Here is an 18,885-nt window from a genome sequence, read left to right as displayed (position 1 = left end):
ACAGTGGATATTAAAAAAATGGTTCATATTCATATTCATCCTACATTATTTTAATCTAGCAGACTGAAAACTTTAGAGAGTTACAGTAATCAAAAAAAGAAGCACAGTTTTGTTGTGTAGATCACAAATAATAATAAATTGGACAGTAAATAATGTGAGTAAATCTGTTTTCTCTTTTTTCCCCCCAGTATGAGCAAAATATACACCTATCCTAGAGGGTATCGTTCTCGATACAATGTGACTTACTGGAAACTGCTGTTATTGCAGAAAATCTCAGCGAGCATTCGTTTCCTAATTCTTGTTACATTCTTCAAAATGGCTCTGCAGCCCCCAGCCCCACCAATCCCCCCCGGCCCAACACTCTTTCAAATTGACTGATCGTTCTGGTATTTTAAGTATGAATAGTGCTCACAGTACATACATTTTAACAAAGTACAGGTGTGTAGACCAGAATTATGAAAACATACAAGTCTGACAAGTTCAAAGTGCATGCAGGTCTTTTCTCTGAAAAGTGCATTCTCTGTCGATAAGCCACTAACTGTCTCATAAGCAGGTCAGTGCATAGATTCGGTGTCTGTACCATTTCTAAAGACTTGTTTGTTTAGTTTTTTTCAGGTCAGTTGTTATGTAAATTTGGTTATTCATTACATTGCATAAACTATTGCTTCAATGCAGTACATTTTTTATGTCTCCATCATATATGTGTGAATATACTGGATGAAATCTTTAATTGAAATAAATATGCTAATTATTCTCGAGATTACACAAGCTTCAGTCTGAATCCAGTCACTTATGAAGATTTGAGATGACCGAACACCTGAGAAGAGAAGACACCAACCCTTAACCAACATACAAAACCAGAAATCAAACTAAAATAAGACTTTATTTACAAAAAAAGCCTGAGGTGCAAGTCGACCCATCTCTAGACTTGATCAATCTTTATACAGTTACCTTATCAGTTACCAACCAATGAGCATCTTTGACATCTTACTTTCCACACTGATTAAATGATGGAATTTGCCGGTCTAATCTTTAAAATAACCTTTATTTAACCCTCTCTGGGGACCTATTAATCCCAGATCTGCATACATTGCATATGCCTGTTTGTGAGTTAAGTGCTCATCACTCATTCTTGCACACATCTTTCGCTTTCTCTAGTCACGTAGGCTCCTTAAAGATGCACGTCTTACACATGCAACAAAGTAATGTCCACAATGAGTAAAGGATCACTTTTCAGTGCTTCATATAAAACAGATGAAAACAATTTCTCAGCGTGTTTGATTCATTATTCCATTCACCTGTGTCTTGTTAATTAGCTCATTAGTTCCTGTCCATTTACTCTCCCAGTTGAATTCTGGTTTTTCATCTGGTGTTGTCTATGTTTGCTTGCCTGTCTTAGTTTGGGTTTACATATAGATATTATTAAGACTATTTAGGATCTATATCGTCTTTGCAGTTTCAGTAATGACAACAGCAAAAATCATTTATAGCTTACATGACTGGTTCATATTCATCCTACATAATTGAATCTAGCAGAGTTACAGTAATCAAAAGCAAAGAAATCAAGTTTAGAAGTGAAGCACAGTTTTTAGTAAATTGGACAATGTGTTTTCACTTATTTTTTTCCCAGAATATACATGTATAGCCTAAAGGGTGTCGTTCTCGATATAATGTGGCTTACAGGAAACCGCTGTTATTGCAGAAAGCGGTCTGGTTTTACCTGTTGTGTGACCAGAAATCTTTGAACACTGACATGTTCAGCAATTTTAAGCATGAATAGTTTTCATTGTACATGTTTGGCCACATAAAGGCAAGTTTCCTGTAAGAATTGTAAAAGTGCGTGCAGGTCTGAAATGGCCAGAATTAGGACATTTTGATTTTTCTTTTGTTTTCTGCAGGACAAAAAAAAAAAAAGATTGTGAGATAAACGTAATAGGGGTGGGCAGAGAACTTCTCATAAATGCGGCGGTACTTGCTTTACATCTCATGAGGAACCTGAGAGTTGTGGAAACAGCAGTCGGATCACAGACCAGAACAGAAGTATGAAGTTTAACACAGCTTTGAGTGTTGCCGGAGCCATGCTTCTCAACATAGCAGGTAAAATCTTTTAAAAAGAAAAAAGGTTTTAACATGACTATTATGATTTTAAAATTGTAATATATTTAGATTTCAATAATAAATGTCGTATTCCAAAAATTGCAAGATACATTTTTCATAGGTCGATTGCAACAAACTTGATCTAAACGACAATAGTGTCATTATTTGAAATGATGAAATCTCTGAAATATGACAGTATTAATAATTATTTTTTAACTGAAATAAAATAAAGCCATGGCATGATGCACAAAAAGATTTGAATATTTAAAACATTTGACACATTGAAACTTAAGCACCCAGCATTCCATATTTGACAGAATCTTAACCATAACCATAGTAACCCAGACGTATTTCCTGTATATGAGATGCAGTTCTGTTCTGCAGCAGAAACACTAGTTTATACTGCTAATTCGCTCTTAAAAATACAGGTGCTTCAAAAGGTTCTTCACAGCGATGCCATAGAAGAACCATTTTTGGTTCCACAAAGAATCAATTCAGTCAAAGAACCATCTCTTTCTTAACTTTTTAGAACCTGGAGATCCTTCTTGCGCCACAAAGAAAGGTTTTTCAGATGTTAAAGGTTCTTTATGGAACCATTTAGACAAAAAGGTTCTTCATCGTGAAGCCTTTATTTTTAAGAGTGTTCACACACACATGCTGCATGTGAAACTGACCTAATTAAGTCTAATTTAAACCTAATTTCATGACTATGAAATACCATAAAATCCATAAATACCATTATTCAGGTTAAGATATTATCCTGTTTTCATGCCAATAGCGAGCCAGTGGTGGTGTCAGCTTTGTCTGGATTCTTGTTCACTTTGCATTTTGTCTACCCACACAGGTTCCCTCTGCCAGCTAGATGGTAAGTTGTCATAATAACCATAAAAGTCTTGTTCCACACTGCAGAAAATTGACTTAGTACCTTTTTCAATATTTAAACATTCTTGAATCAACATGGATTTACTTAAGAAGGAAAATGACTACAGATATTAAGTGTTGTTTTCTGATAAATTATCAAAAAATGTTAATTTTTTGCTTAAAACAAGAAAAAAAATTGCAATAATCTTAATTCAAAGGCAATACAAGAATATTTTTCTTGCCTATCTTTCCTCATTTTAAAACATGGCAAAAAATCTAAGTAAAAATCATTTTTGCATTGCATGCAGAATGTCTCTTCTGTGTCTGTGAAGCATTTTATGAAGGAAATCTCACATTTTGCTTTCTCTCATCAGTATGTGGTCGAGCCCCCCTCAACAACAAGATTGTTGGAGGGGGGGATGCAAATGAAGGGGCTTGGCCATGGCAAGTCAGCATTCAATTACGCATTGCTGGTCATTTCTGTGGTGGGAGTCTAATCAATAAAGACTGGGTTTTGTCTGCAGCTCACTGCTTCCAAGAGTATGTTGAAAGGCCTTAAATAAAGCATAAGATATAACTAGATTGATAATAGTGGGATTAAAGCAGACCTTCTCTATTTACAGAAACAGTGCATCTGACATTGTGATGTATTTCGGGCGTCGGAGTCAATTCGGCTTAAACCCTAATGAGACATCCAGGACAGCGAGTCGAATCATTAATCATCCAAAATATAACTACTTGTTTAGGTTTGACAATGACATAGCACTGGTCCAGCTCTCCTCTTCTGTGACTTTCTCTGATTATATTAGGCCAGTTTGTCTGGCTGCAGCCGGTAGTGTATTTGGTGGAGGTACGGAGAGCTGGATCACTGGATGGGGACTTCTAAAGTATGGAGGTGAGTGAAGATTTGCTTGCCAGTTAACTGAATACAAACAATAGTGTGAACCTCAACAATTTACCTAGACATGTTTTTTAATAGCCGTACAATTTGTCCTCTGATCTGTGTCTCAGGCACGCTTTCTGATATACTGCAGGAGGTGCAGATACCAATCGTGAGCAACAATGACTGTTATAATGCTTTTGCAGCGGTCACAGCGATCACAAGCAATATGATTTGTGCTGGAGTGTTAAATGGGGGAGGTAAAAACTCATGTCAGGTAAGACATCCAGTCGTGCATTTGAATCCAAAGCAATTACAAAACATTAGTCGCCAGTTTTTGGACACATGCAAACTTTACACTTCCAATCTTGTTGCTTAAGCCCAGTTTTTAACGACACTGATCATGAACCTATATACTATGACTGCTTTTTACTGCACCTGATCTACAGAGGAAAGCATAGAGTTGCAGTGCAGACTATAGTATATCGATAGAGTGAACAATTAAAGGGATAGTTTACCCAAAATGAAAATTGAACTCACCCTCAGGCTATCCAAGATGTACAATGCTATGCATAAGTTTAGGCACCCATGCTAAAGTTGACTAAAAAGAGGAATAAAAAATCATCTTTTGGAAATTGAACTTAATGCCTTAATTAAAAAAATTGGGAAAAAGCCAACCTTTAAGGACACCAATTTTCTTTGTGAATGAATAATGTATCGTAAATAAATAAATGTTCTTCCTTAAAATACAGGGTGCATAAGTTTGGGCACCCCTATGTTAAATTCCCATAGAGGCAGGCAGATTTTTATTTTTAAAGGCCAGTTACTTCATGGATCCAGGATACTATGCATCCTGATAAAGTTCCCTTGGCTTTTGGAATTAAAATAGCCCCACATCATCACATAGCCTTCACCATACCTAGAGATTGGCATGGAGTACTTTCCATAAGATCACCTCTCAATGCAAATCAAACCAGCTATTAGGCTAACTGAAATAAAACCATGCCAATCTCTAGGTATGGTGAAGGCTATGTGATGATGTGGGGCTATTTTAATTCCAAAAGCCAAGGGAACTTTATCAGGATGCATAGTATCCTGGATCCATGAAGTAACTGGCTTCTTAACAGTTACTTCTTTAACAGTTGTTTGCTGTACATTGTCAGAGATATAAATGCTGAATGTTTGTCAATACAGGGAGACTCTGGAGGTCCAGTGGTCAATAGGAACAGCTCCCTGTGGATTCAGTCTGGCATTGTGAGTTTTGGAATCGATCCATGTGATGACCCCAGATATCCCAGTGTGTTCGCCAGAGTTTCTCAGTACCAGGACTGGATCACCTCTAACATAGGCAGCAACCCACCTGGATTTGTCAAATACCACAACAGTGGATTCAGAAGTTCGCTCAACCTCCTTTTATTTTCAGTGTCTCTCACGGTCTCCGCCATTCCTTTCACCTTCTATCTCTCTTCCTAAAGATTGTTTGAACAGTTATTCTCAGGGTTCTTTGACGGAGAGCACAGTTATATTGTTATTTTTGTCATTTATTCTTATCTTTCTAAAAATGTACTATTCTTGAAAATCTACTCTTACTCACATATATAAGAGCATGCACTAATGAAGTTCAGCTCTCTTGTGCCCTCTGAGATTCAGGATGCTTGATTGATTTTTTTATAACTATACTGATTATTTGTATGTTTATATGTTTAATAACTGGTATAACTGATATAGGGTCTGAAATGGTAAAGGGAAAGCAACTTAGCTACCTCAGATTTGATGGTGATCTTTTGAAATCAGAAATTATTAATTATAATATAAATTATAACCCTTCCTAGAGCCCTGCAGGGGCCTCAAATTTAGGTCCCGTGTCCGACAGCCGATCAGAATTACCCTATGCTTGATCAATTTAGCCTTCTCAAATCAACACGACTTGCCTAAAATAAAATCAATTGATATAAAACAGTTCAAGCATATAACAAAGTTTAAACGTTAAACCTAGATAAATGTGCGCTGTATCCAATATTTTGTGCGGAGAGTTGGAAGCTAAAGCGCTTTGCAGGACATGGAGACGCCAGAGTAATCACTTGCATTTTTTTCAGTGCGTATTTTCTCATAAAGGGTAAGAGTAATACATCATTCGGAACTGTAAAGGGTCTACTTTTATTTGTGTGCACTCACAATATCAACAACACTTTGTGCTTTTATAAAATAAAGAAAACAAACATCATGTGCTTTCTGACGTCTCGTCTTGAACAGGATCGCTTCAGAAAAATGAACCGAAACTCAGCAAACACATGCCTCACAGACATGATCAATATATCTATAGAATGCATTAAATTACTACTTAATGAAATGAAACAAAAATCTTTCATTATAATCATGATCCATAAAGATGCACTTCTCTCTAGAGGCATGTCTAATGAGTCAGACTCAGAAAACACTAGTTGATTAGTAAATAGTTCAAATATCTCCTAACTATTTTCCCCTGACACATTCATGGTAATTACTCTTGCTACTCAAGCTTTAGCCTATTGCGTGCATTTGAACGCAGAACTGTTCAGCTGCGCTGAAGGCACTCTGCTGTTGCTGCTGGACACTAACCACTAAACACAGTAAAGCCGCTCTTGACCGTCGCTGCAGTACGGTCTCGTGTTGTTTCCATTTATTTATTTTTTTTATCACTAATTGATGGATGTCTAAAATATAAAAATAAGGAGAAGCCTAAAACAGGCCCGAGGCCCGGCCCACGTCTGAACTAACGTGAAAATTGTCCCGAAACCCGGCCCTAGCGGCCCAAAAAAGTCGGGGCCCGTCGGGCTTGGGCTGAAATGCAGGGCTCTAACCCTTCCTACCAAAGAAATAGGAAGCGACCTCCAAAACTGAATACTATTTTGCAATTTGGTCACAAGAGGGGAAAATTAGCTTTAAATAATGACTGAATATCTTTTGTATATATCTTTTCCTGTACCCTAAAAATTTGCCAAAATGAGATATACAGTAGTTTCTAGAACGGATGGGATGGTAGACTGAGGTTTGGTTTAAAAACAAGATCTTATCGGCATATAGTGAGATTTTACTTGAGGTATTTTTTTTGTGCTATGTCCATATACAGTATATTGGGATCAGAACGGATAGTATTTGCTAGAGGCTCAAGGGCCGAAGCACATGGCTTATAACACATCTTTTTTTGCCATCACCTGACCAATTAATACTAGCATTTAGCTATTCTATTCGTTTTATATCGGTCTAATTTATTTATTAAAACAAAAAAATATCCTTGCTATGTGCGCTATGCTAGACTGTGAAGTTCTCTGAAAACCACGATTGCAAATTTGAATTATACAAGAGTTAAACGAGTAGTTAATATACATTTCAGTTCAATATTTGAATTTGAATTAATTGAAAGGATATATTGCCAACGTTGACTGTTTTTGCTCCATTTGGTTAATGAAAATAGTTCCAAACAGATCTCAGCAGAACAGTCGCGCATGTCTGAACAACACACTGCGGTGTACGGTTTTTAATTTTGAATCATTTGAGTCAATGATTCAGTGGTCCATTCATAATGACAGCCGTCTGAACGAATCGTTTGAAGGCATGCTTCAATGATTTATTAATTAAGATCACTTTCTGCCATCTACTGGCGGTTTACTTTCATAGTAGCCTCAGCATTTTTCCAACATTTGATATTTGTATATTTAAAAAAATATATATATTTTAAAATACCGTGCTCGCAACATTATTTCTGCTGTTATAATTTTGCTTGCCGTGTAAATGCATTCGTGCTCTATTTCAGCTACACTGAACTGCGTAAATGCATCTGAATGCCGCTCCAGTGGATTTTGTATATACTGATTTTATATGATTGGGAACAGCCCTATATTATCTTATTATATTAAGTGAAATTATTCATATAATTACAAGCAAAATAATCTCCCAATGGGGTAAGAAAAATAATCTTGTTTGACATAAAATTATTTTTCTTACTCCATTGGCAGATTATTTTGCTTGTTTCAAGCAAAAACTCACTTAATTTTGACTATTTTTTTCTGAAAACAAGACAATTATTTGTCTAGAAAATCCATCTTGATTTAAGAATTTTTAGATATTTTGACTGGAAACAAAACAAAAAATCTAAGTAAGAAAAGCATTTTTTGCAGTGTAGATGATGCCAAGCCTGAAACAACACAGAACTACCAAATTTTGATTCAAAATTTGATTGCAACATATAATCATTGCTGTTAATAGTGTTCATCGTCTGTTTGATTACGTCATTAACTGGTTTTTACCGTACGTTTCTGTCATATATACATCATCTTGACATAGTCACCACTGATAAACTACTACTAAATATATTGTAGAAATTTAATTTCCTGTAAAGCTGCTTTTTTTTAATTAAACTGAATTGAATTTGGGATCGCAACCAGGTATTATGCATTTACGCGACGAAGGCATAGCTACGTAAATACAAGATGGGAGGAAAATACATATTTCAATACTTTCTCTCGCAGTCATATCATTGGGTAATTATACTGTATTGTATATAATTGTGGGCATCATGGAGCCGCTACTATTAGTTAATGTAACCCCACCTATATCGTGTCTCTTACCAAATTAATGCTCACTTGATAACGCACACTTTGGTGTACACCACCTCCTTATAGAATGCCATATGTGTTTGTAATTTAATCAAAATATTCTTTCATTTTCTAAACACTGAGTGAAGGTTGACAACAAGATGGAAGCAAGTAGTGGCTTACCACTACAGCGGCAATTCCACTAATGGGGCAACTTACAAGCCAATCATCGTCGACATTATTTCCATTATGTTTTGCATTTGGATATATATTTGAGATATTATCAAAGACTACATAAATACATACAAGCAAACAGTGTTAATTTCATTGACGATGGCGAAAAATATTCGTCAACAAACCTTTTTTCTGCGACTAAGACGAGACGTTGACAAGCTAAAACTAATATCTGATGATAAAAACTATGACGAAATTTATGCTGGGTTATCAGACTAACTCGACAAATGCACTGTAATGGACTGCAGAGGCTCATCTGGGGTGCGTTTCCCAAAAGCATCGTTAGCTAACTATGGTGGTACGTTCCATTGAGCTCTATTGGTAAAGATAGTTGCTTTTGGGAAACGCACCCCTCATCTGTAACTCCACCCATCTCTTATTGACACCTAAAACTATAGTAAATGTTTATTTTTATGCAGTATGTTATATACATATAATCACTTTTTATTTATTACCATCTTCTTTCAAAGAAGAGAATGATGTGTTTGTTTTTAAGTTCAATAAGCTTTAAATAAATGTTGAATACATGTTTAAAATGTATGATAAATGATTTGGTTGGCTTTATTAACATGTTTGTTTCTATGCTGTCATATATAATTCTATAGTTTCTTTATTACTATATTCTTTAAGATAGAGATACGCCTCTTTTGAAGCTTGAAATGTTTGTCTGTGTGTGCTTGTTTATATGATTTATCAGGACACAAATTTGTATAATGACATGGGTATTACACTGATATAACAACGTAAATGTGGTTTGATGAAATTTCTTGAGCCCTCATAATTAAGTCACATACTAAAATGTAAAAATGCTGAAATGTTTGTGTGATGGATAGGTGTACAGTTTGTACAGTAAAAAATCAAAGGGGTTGAGACAGTATTAAAATCATTATGTCTATGGAAAGCCTTTCATAAAACATGGAAATTTGACATATCCGGACTTGCCGGGGTCCACAATATCCCTTATGGTTTGACCTGTTAAAATAATTGATTTCCCTTTACTTATTTTGACATCACTGGTTCCTCATTACAATTGACCCCTAACTTTTTCTTTCATGACAAACTCTTTTTCCCGCTCCTGGAAAAATTTAAGACGTTTTTATATTTTTAGCGACACCTAAAACTAGTGTAAATGTTTTGCTTTGTTTTATATCGTGTGTGTGATCACATAATTTATTTATATTAATTTCATTTAAAAGAAGAGAATAAGACCCTTTTACTGTGACGATCGAGTGTGTGGTGTGTGTGTGTGTGTGTGTGAGTGTGTGTGCAGTGGCAGTTCTCTCTTTTCAGTGATCTGGCCGAACGCATCTCATAGCCTTCCCCCGGCACAGGGTCTGAAATTAACAGGGACTTGAGGCAAAATGCCACCAAATTGGACTGTCGCGAACAAAGTGAAAATGAAATTAAAAGTGTTGATTGCAGCATTACATTTAGATCTGATTATATCACATCATATTTACTGTGTTGCACATTTTAACAATCACGCACGATTCTGTTGAGTTTATGAATGCAATGGTCAATCAGAAGTGTTCAAATGAGGCATTGCTTTTGTTCAGTATGCGCACTCCGACTGAATTCTGCACTCTCGCGAATTCTCTCATAACAAAGTGCAGATGTACGTATGAAGTAAGAGATTCGTTTGACAATGTAGACAGCTTTATTGATAATAACGGGAGTTCCCTTTCAGTCGCTCACGTTCGACGTAACGTCGACGTGACGACGTAATTGGGATCACTTCAGAGAGCCCTATCCACTTCGAGTATCTACAGAACAAGCCAATGAACGTTGGCGTGCGTGAACGCGTCACGCGCCCCCGCCCCGCGGGTATAAACAGGAAGCGGGCGCACGCACACCTTGTCTTTCACTTCGGAGCCGAGCTTTGCTTCATTCTACAAGAAGACTGCCTTAAAGAAGAAGACTCTCCTTGGTGTTGGTGCGACGGCGCGATCAGCGGTGGCCGCGAGCAGTGCAGCTCACAACTGCTGTTCTCACAGCACTATTGTCTGTGTGTGTCGGTCTGGTGGGCGTTCCCTGTGTGTTCAGTCATACCGTGGCTACCCCTGGGTGCCTCAACACTGAAAGAGTTATTTTCTTTTTTTGTTTTCTCTAAAAGAGCAACACAAGCGTGAACCTGCGTCTTTTTCAAGATGTCATTCCGCTTGTGCGTTTCTGGATGCAGTCGTTCCCTGGCGCCAGCAGATGGCCACAGTAGTTGCCTCTCGTGTTTGGGCATTCAACACGCTGAGGCGGCTTTTGTGGATAGTTCCTGTTCCCATTGCGGGAATATGACTATCTCAGCGCTTAGATCGAGACTCGCTTACCTCAAGGGAGGTGCAGTCCCCTCGCCTATGCCCCGATCTAGTGTTTATTCTGCCCCGCAGTATAGACCTACTTCGGTGCATGACCAGGGTGATCTGAGGATTACCATGAGGGCTTCCCCGTCGAGTCAACCTCCGCGGGCCCCTCATGCCTCACAAGCGCTGCTGCCATTGGAGTCCCTTAGCGAGCGTCTTGGTCCTTCTCCGGAACGACCGGCCGTTTCCTTTGGGGCTCCTCCTGACGACCAGATGTCGATCGCAGCATCGGAGGGGGAGCTTCAGTCCTCTGGAGATGATGACTCGGCTGCGTTACCCCCCTCGGGGCGTGTGGCGTCCGAGCCGGATCCAGAATGGGCGGCTATGCTTTCCCCGGAAGGTTGGGCTTGTGTGGAACCCTCCACCACGTCCCGAACCTTCTCGGTTGGACGATTGGTTTCTCGGGGCGGGCCGTGCTGGTTCTCAGTGCGTCGCCCCGGTAACTTTCTTTCCGGAGGTGCATAAGGAGCTTTCTAGGACGTGGAAGGCACCGTATAGTGCCCGAAGCCGTTCTTGTGGCTCCTCCCCCCTCGCCACCCTCGACGGCGGGGCAGCTGAGGGGTACGTGGATATCCCTCCAGTGGAGCGGGCCGTCACGATGCAACTGTGTCCGGCGTCCGCTTCCTCTGGGCGGGGTAATCCGCGCCTCCCGTCCAGGGCCTGTAGGTTCTCGTCCGGTCTAACGGCGAGGGCTTACAAAGCCTGTGGACAGGCTGCTTCCGCCCTCCATGCCATGGCGCTCTTGCAGGTCCACCAGGCCCAGGCGCTCATGGACATGAACGAGGGTGGTTCTGACCCAGAGCTCCTTCGGGAGCTCCGTGTGGCAACCGACCTCGCCCTCCGGGCGACGAAGGAAACCGCACGTTCAGTCGGTCAGGCGATGTCCACCTTGGTGGTCCAGGAGCGACACCTTTGGCTCAACCTGCGGATATGAGGGACGCCGATAAATATCGGTTCCTGGATGCCCCTCTTTCCCAGGTTGGGTTGTTCGGCGACGCGGTCGAGAGCTTTGCCCAGCAGTTCTCGGCCGCACAGAAGCAGACGGAGGCAATCCGGCACATCCTGCCCCGGCGGACCGCTGCTGCTTCCACCCGTCCGCCGGCCGCAGATCCTCCGTCTACTCGTCGCCGAGGTCAGCCTTCTGCGGCGTCCTCCGCTCCCGCTAAGCCACCCAGGCCTCAGCGCGGAGGAAGCCGACCCCGCCCGTCCAGGCCGCTGCCAAACCAGGGGGCAAGCGACGGTGCAAACGGCCCAGAGGTCGATCAAGTTGCTCTTCAGGAGATGGCGAAGGCGCCACTCCTTCCCCCGGTGGAGGGCCGGGTGGAGAATCTTTTGTTTCCTTTTCCTTTTGTACCCTCATTTTCAAAGAAAGAGCAATTTCTGAAACCTCTGGGCCTCAAGAGGGCGCGCTTGGCAGTCGACGACGCCACCATGCCTTGTCACTCCCGAGCCCCTCTTTCATCGCCAGCGGGCAGCAGTGGCCGTGTCCTGGACGCACTGACGCCTCCGCACACTCTCTCTGCCCTTCGACGGAAGCAGGTATGTGCTGCACCACACACTCAGACCCCACTTCGGGCCGCTGTGCCGTCCGAGTCGGGTCCCTGCATTCCGCCGCGCTGCCCCACCCCGGGTACGTCTGTGGTGCCCTTGGTCCCGCTTGCTCGGTCTCTGGGAGCGTGGTTAGCGCTTCCCAGCCCGTCTCGCTGGCTCATCCGTACCATCAGACTCGGCTATGCGATTCAGTTCGCCCGGCGCCCCCCTGCTTTCAGGGGCATTCTGTTCACCCGTGTTCTGGCAGACAGTGCCCCTGTGCTCAGGGCAGAGATCGCAGTCCTACTGGCTAAGGACGCAATCGAGCCGGTCCCTCCAGCCGATATGAAGACCGGCTTCTACAGCCCGTACTTCATTGTACCCAAGAAAGGTGGTGGGTTACGGCCAATCTTGGACCTGCGCGTCCTGAATCGGTCCCTTCACAGGCTACCGTTCAAGATGCTTACTCAGAAACGCATTTTCAAATGCATCCGTCCCCAGGATTGGTTTGCAGTGATCGACCTGAAGGACGCGTACTTTCATGTCTCGATTCTCCCTCGACACAGACCATTTCTTCGTTTTGCGTTCGAGGAACGGGCATATCAGTACAAGGTCTTACCCTTCGGGCTGGCCCTGCTCTCATGTGCGAGCGGGGTGTTCGCATTCTCAACTACCTCGACGACTGGCTTATTCTAGCCCAGTCGAGAGAGCAGTTGTGCGAACACAGGGACATGGTGCTCAGCCACCTCAGCCACCTAGGGCTTCGGGTCAACTGGGAAAAGAGCAAACTCACCCCCGGGCAGAGGATCTCTTTTCTCGGTATGGAGTTGGACTCGGTCAACATGACAGCGCGCCTCACCGAGGCCCGTGTCCAGTCAGTGTTGAGCTGCGTGAGCACGCTCAGACGCAGAACAGCGGCACCACTGAAACTCTTTCAGAGGATCCTGGGGCATATGGCATCTGTAGCCGCGGTTACGCCGCTCGGATTGCTTCATATGAGGCCGCTCCAACACTGGCTCCACGATCGAGTCCCGAGATGGGCGTGGCAGAGCGGCTCGTGCCGGGTTCAAGTGACTCCGCACTGTCGCCAAACTCTCAGCTTGTGGTCGGACCCTTCGTTCCTGCGGGTAGGTGTTCCCCTGGAACAAGTGTCCAGGCACTCTGTGGTCTCCACGGATGCCGGCTGGGGGGCCACGTTCGACGGGCATGCAGCTTCAGGTCTGTGGACGGGACCTCAACTGCATTGGCACATCAACTGCCTCGAGTTGTTAGCAGTACGTCTTGCGCTGAGCCGCTTCAAACCGCTGCTACTAGGCAAGCATGTACTAGTCCGTTCGGACAGCACTGCGACCGTTGCGTACATCAACCGCCAAGGTGGTCTACGCTCCCGCCGCATGTCACAACTCGTCCGCCATCTCCTCCTCTGGAGTCAGAAGCATCTGAGGTCGCTTCGTGCCGTTTTTATTCTGGGCCTGCTCAACCGTGCAGCCGACGAGCTCTCACGGCAGCAGGTGCTACCGGGAGAATGGCGACTCCATCCCCAGGTGGTCCAGCTGATGTTCAGGCGCTTCGGGACCGCACAGGTAGATCTGTTTGCCACCCCGGACACGTCTCATTGCCAGTTGTTCTATTCTCTGACCGAGGGGACCCTCGGCACGGATGCTCTGGCACACAGCTGGCCCCGGGGCCTACGCAAGTATGCGTTCCCCCCAGTGAGCCTTCTTGCACAGGCCTTGTGCAAAGTCAGGGAGGACGAGGAGCAGGTCTTGATAGTTGCGCCGTTTTGGCCCAACCGGACCTGGTTCCTGGAACTAGTGCTCCTCGCGACAACCCCTCCCTGGCCCATTCCTCTGAGGGAAGACCTGCTCTCTCAGAGACGGGGCACCCTGTGGCACCCGCGCCCAGACCTCTGGAAACTCCATGTCTGGTCCCTGGACGGGACGCGGAGGTTCTAGGTGACCTACCCCCTGCGGTAGTTGACACCATCACGTCCGCTAGAGCCCCCTCTACGAGGCGCCTCTATACGTTGAAGTGGAACCTGTTCGTTGACTGGTGCTCCTCTCACGAGGAGAACCCCCGATCTTGCTCGATCAGAGCCGTGCTTTCCTTCCTGCAAGATGGGCTGGAGCGAAGGCTGTCTCCCTCCACCCTTAAAGTGTATGTTGCCGCTATTGCTGCACATCACGATGCGGTTGATGGTAAGTCTCTTGGGAAACACGACCTGATCGTCAGGTTCCTGAGGGGAGCGAGGAGACTGAATCCTCCTCGCCCACTCTCTATACCCTCTTGGGATTTGTCTCTGGTCCTTTCGGCACTTCAGAGACCACCCTTTGAGCCTCTGCAGTCAGCTGAGTTAAAAATTCTGTCCTGTAAGACAGTACTCCTGGTTGCATTGGCCTCTAACAAGAGGGTAGGGGACCTGCATGCATTTTCGGTCGACGAATCGTGCCTAGAATTCGGCCTGGGTAACTCTCACGTCATCCTGAGACCCCGGCCCGGATACGTGCCCAAGGTTCCTACCACTCCCTTCCGGGACCAGGTAGTGAACCTGCAAGCGCTGCCTTCGGAGGAGGCAGATCCAGCCCTGGCTTTTCTCTGTCCCGTTTGCGCTCTGCGTCTGTACGTGGACAGAACGCAAAGCCTCAGGACCTCAGAGCAGCTCTTCGTCTGTTACGGAGGCCAGCAGAAAGGGAAGGCTGTCTCCAAGCAGAGGATGGCCCACTGGATAGTGGATGCCATCGCCTTGGCTTACGAAGTCCAAGGCGTGCCCTGCCCGCCTGGGTTGAAAGCCCACTCCACTAGGGGTGTCGCTTCTTCCTGGGCGCTGGCACGCGGCGCCTCTCTGACAGACATCTGTAGAGCTGCGGGCTGGACGACACCTAACACGTTCGCTAAGTTTTATAGCTTACGTGTTGAGCCGGTTTCTTCCTGTGTGCTCGCTTCTTCTAGCCGGTACATCGAAGCTCCCGCTTAGTGTCGGCTTGCTGCGCCACTCCCTTCCTAGGAATGGATACGTGCGCTTTTTACTCCAGTCGAGTTCCCCACTTGGCGAACCCTGTGAGTTCCTCCGCACCCCTTCGGCAGTCGGACGTTGCGGAGCGTCCGGCGCCAGGCCTAGTGCTCGTATGCTTGTGTAACTTGGGCTAGGCCGGGTTCCATATGTGCGTTCCCTGCGGCGATCCCATATGTGTATTCCTCCACGACCAGCTCCCTGCGGTGAGCCCGTGTCTTCCCTTGGCAGAGCCTCCTCTGCCGTCACTGTCCGGTGTGTCTCCCCCCCCCCTTCGGGTGGAGCCACCCCAGTGACATTCCATATGTTGCACTGCCCCCTCGGCCAGTCCATGTGTGTACTCTCCACATGTTACCTCCCTTTGGGCAGGATGTGGCTCCGCAGCGTCCTTTTCCCTGGAAAGGTACGCTTTCCCAGTGTTATTAAGAGTTCACTGTGTGGGGTGTAATGGAACAGCAGTGGAGCTCCCTCTACGCAGGTCTTCCGCCCCAGCAGTTGGGGGGCTGAGAGTCTTGCGTAGGGCGCTGGATGTGGCAGCAACCGTGGCGTTTTCCATGGGATCCCAATTACGTCGTCACGTCGACGTTACGTCGAACGTGAGCGACTGAAAGGGAGCGTCTCGGTTACTGATGTAACCCTCGTTCCCTGAAGGAGGAAACGGGAGACGTAACGTCCCGTCGCCACTGTTGCTGGCCATCGCTGCATGGCCGTCACAATCTCGGCTCCTCAGCGAAAAACAAGGTGTGCGTGTGCCCGCTTCCTGTTTATACCCGCGGGGCGGGGGCGCGTGACGCGTTCACGCACGCCAACGTTCATTGGCTTGTTCTGTAGATACTTGAAGTGGATAGGGCTCTCTGAAGTGATCCCAATTACGTCGTCACGTCGACGTTACGTCTCCCGTTCCCTCCTTCAGGGAACGAGGGTTACATCAGTAACCAAGACGTTTTTGGAGAGTGCTTAAACTCACGCTAGACTGTAGTCAGTGACAATGTGATCATGTAAATGTTCTTTGCTCGCTTTAGGTACATAATTAATTCGCTGTTTGAATAACTGTGGAAATTAAATTAAATAATTAGTAGTAGTAAAATATTTTACAACATGACACCCATATCTGGTACTTGTACACTATATATATCTGGTACTTGCCTAAAAAGACAGGTTTATGATGTGCGTAATAAATAGATTACACTAACATTAGGCTACTTTTAGTATTTGCTGAATCACAGAGACCAAACTGTGCTGGATAAAGTGGACCATGGATCGTGGAAGTGGAGGGCACTTTTGAGGTCTGGTACAAATATAACATACAAAAATACATACGCTATAGGCTCATATGTATGCGTGATCAATCATTAAAATATTGCGATCTCGATTCTAACACACACAATCTTATTTCTTAATGACGATGATTCTGTCTATTGAACCTTTGAAATCATATCGGATCGGAGTATTTAAACCTGCTTTCGCGCAGCCGCTGATCCAGAGAGAGCAGCACTCATCATGAAAGCTTTATGTTGAAACATCTTCTCAAGCAGGCTACACAGTAGGCTACTGTAGCGTGGGGTTTCAGTTTTGTTTCTGGTTAAGGTTTTCATGTCTTTTATTTTTTTATTTGTTTCCTGTTCTTGCCATGTACTCCCTTAGTCTGCGTCATGTTCTCATTGGTTATTGTCTTGTCAGGTGTCTGTCTGCTCATTGGTTTTCTTAGTCATGTGTCTTGTTCCTCATTGGTTGGTTCTTGTCATGTGGCCTATATTGTTTGGTATAAGTAGCCCTTTTGTTGCCTTTGTCTCTTGTCATGTATTGATGCTGTAACCCGCTGTCGGTGAGTCAAGTCTGTTCATGCCACGTCAAGTCTGTTTCAAATCATGTGTGTTTCAAGTCAAGTCTTCATCTGTTTGGATTATGTTTGTATCTTGGATCACTTTGTAAATAAACTGCACTTGGGTTCTCACTACACTTGCCTTCAGTGGACTGAATTGTTACAGCTACATATCTGTGTTGCAAACATTAAATAATAACAAAAGTATTAAGATAAAAGTTTATAGTCCGGGTATAGCCGCAGTCAAAATTAGGAACTGACCTTTGTAACTAATGTTACGCTTCAAATAAAGACTGTATATGTTACATTATGCCAGAAGGTGGTGACCAGTGATTGAATGTATTTGATGTCTTAATTATTCATTCAAGAGATTAATTCAAAAACTCTGGAGGAAGTCTTTATTCATTTATTTCAAATTATTTTTTACATAATGAATTTATTTAAATGAATACTTTTTTTATTTTAATTAAATTTTCCAATAAAACAACAGTGGGACTGGTATCTCATAACAACATGTACAGCTAGTACATATTAGACATACAGATGCATAAGAGCAAAGACAGAAATAAAAGAAAATGATAAACCAAAAGCAGAAAGACATAGTCCCTGAGTATCCTCAAGAAAGTTCCCGAGAGAGGACCAAATGCACCAGAACACAGATCTTTGATGTAAATCATAAGTTGATTTTTCCAATGGTAAAAGAGTTGTCGCCTGACTCATATTGATTGAAGGTATCTGAGCAGTTGACCATAATAATAGTACATTTTTTGGCCAGATATATACAGAAATTGAGTACAGATTCTGTCACAGTCCAGAGACAGATCCACTGTTCAGTGCAGAAGGTGTACATTTGGGGACATTACAAAAGTCTTTCCAATAATCTTTTGAATAATTTAGTGAATCTCTTTCCAGTACATTTTGATTTTGTCACAATCCCAAAATACATGCATCACTGTGCCAATGTCTACCTTACATTTAAAGCATAACTGAGATTAATTGGGAGATATTCTATGGAGGCGAACTGGGGTTAGATAAGAAAATATATATAATTTTGTTCATGAACCGAAATTGAAGCACTTTGGGAAGATATTTGAACAGACAGATAGCCACTCCTCATTTCTAAAACTAGACTCTATGTTCTTTTCCCATATCACCCTTAAAGAGTCAAAGGATGAAGGACCAACATTAAACAGCACTGTATATAATTCAGAGAGCTTCTTTTTAGAGTAAATGAAGAAAAAATATGTTTTTCTATTTCAATAAGATCAAGCTGTATATTACCTTCTTTAACTGTAACTCTAAAAAGTGTCGGATTTAAAATAATTTATAAAAATCTTTACTGTGCAGATTAAATCTTATAAATTGTGCAGATTTTGGAATAGGAAGTTATATGTATTTTTAAATAGACTAATTTATAACATTAAATAAAACATTTTGTCAGAACCTGAAAGGAAATTAGACAACCAAACTAAATAATATGTAGCATAATGTTTTGTTAAGGTTAAAGAGAATGAACACATTTT

General features: G+C 43.2%; 2 protein-coding genes across 3 annotated transcripts in view; one reads left to right on the top strand and one right to left on the bottom strand.

The window, feature by feature from the left end:
• LOC306856321 (uncharacterized protein) overlaps nt 1-18,885 on the bottom strand; it is a 1,000,538-nt gene that overhangs the window by 116,863 nt on the left and 864,790 nt on the right. The window lies entirely within an intron of this gene.
• On the top strand, nt 1,782-7,094 carry LOC306845868 (chymotrypsinogen A-like). 2 transcript variants are annotated; one of them, XM_079378857.1, is made up of 6 exons: nt 1,782-2,097; nt 2,942-2,962; nt 3,333-3,498; nt 3,582-3,853; nt 3,970-4,115; nt 5,033-7,094. In XM_079378857.1, exons 1-6 carry the CDS (start codon nt 2,043-2,045, stop codon nt 5,309-5,311), a joined length of 939 nt encoding a protein of 312 aa, XP_079234983.1. In that variant the 5' UTR covers nt 1,782-2,042; the 3' UTR covers nt 5,312-7,094. The 2 variants fall into 2 exon arrangements, 1 of the variants encoding a protein (XP_079234983.1); XR_013782018.1 differs by having other exon boundaries at nt 1,993-2,097; nt 3,970-4,854; nt 4,930-6,071.

This window comes from Barbus barbus (assembly GCF_936440315.1).
Source record: "Barbus barbus genome assembly, chromosome: 3".
Classification (NCBI taxonomy): domain Eukaryota; kingdom Metazoa; phylum Chordata; class Actinopteri; order Cypriniformes; family Cyprinidae; genus Barbus; species Barbus barbus.
The sequence above is the reverse complement of the archived record's forward strand: the minus strand, read 5'-3'. Positions and strand labels throughout refer to the sequence as shown.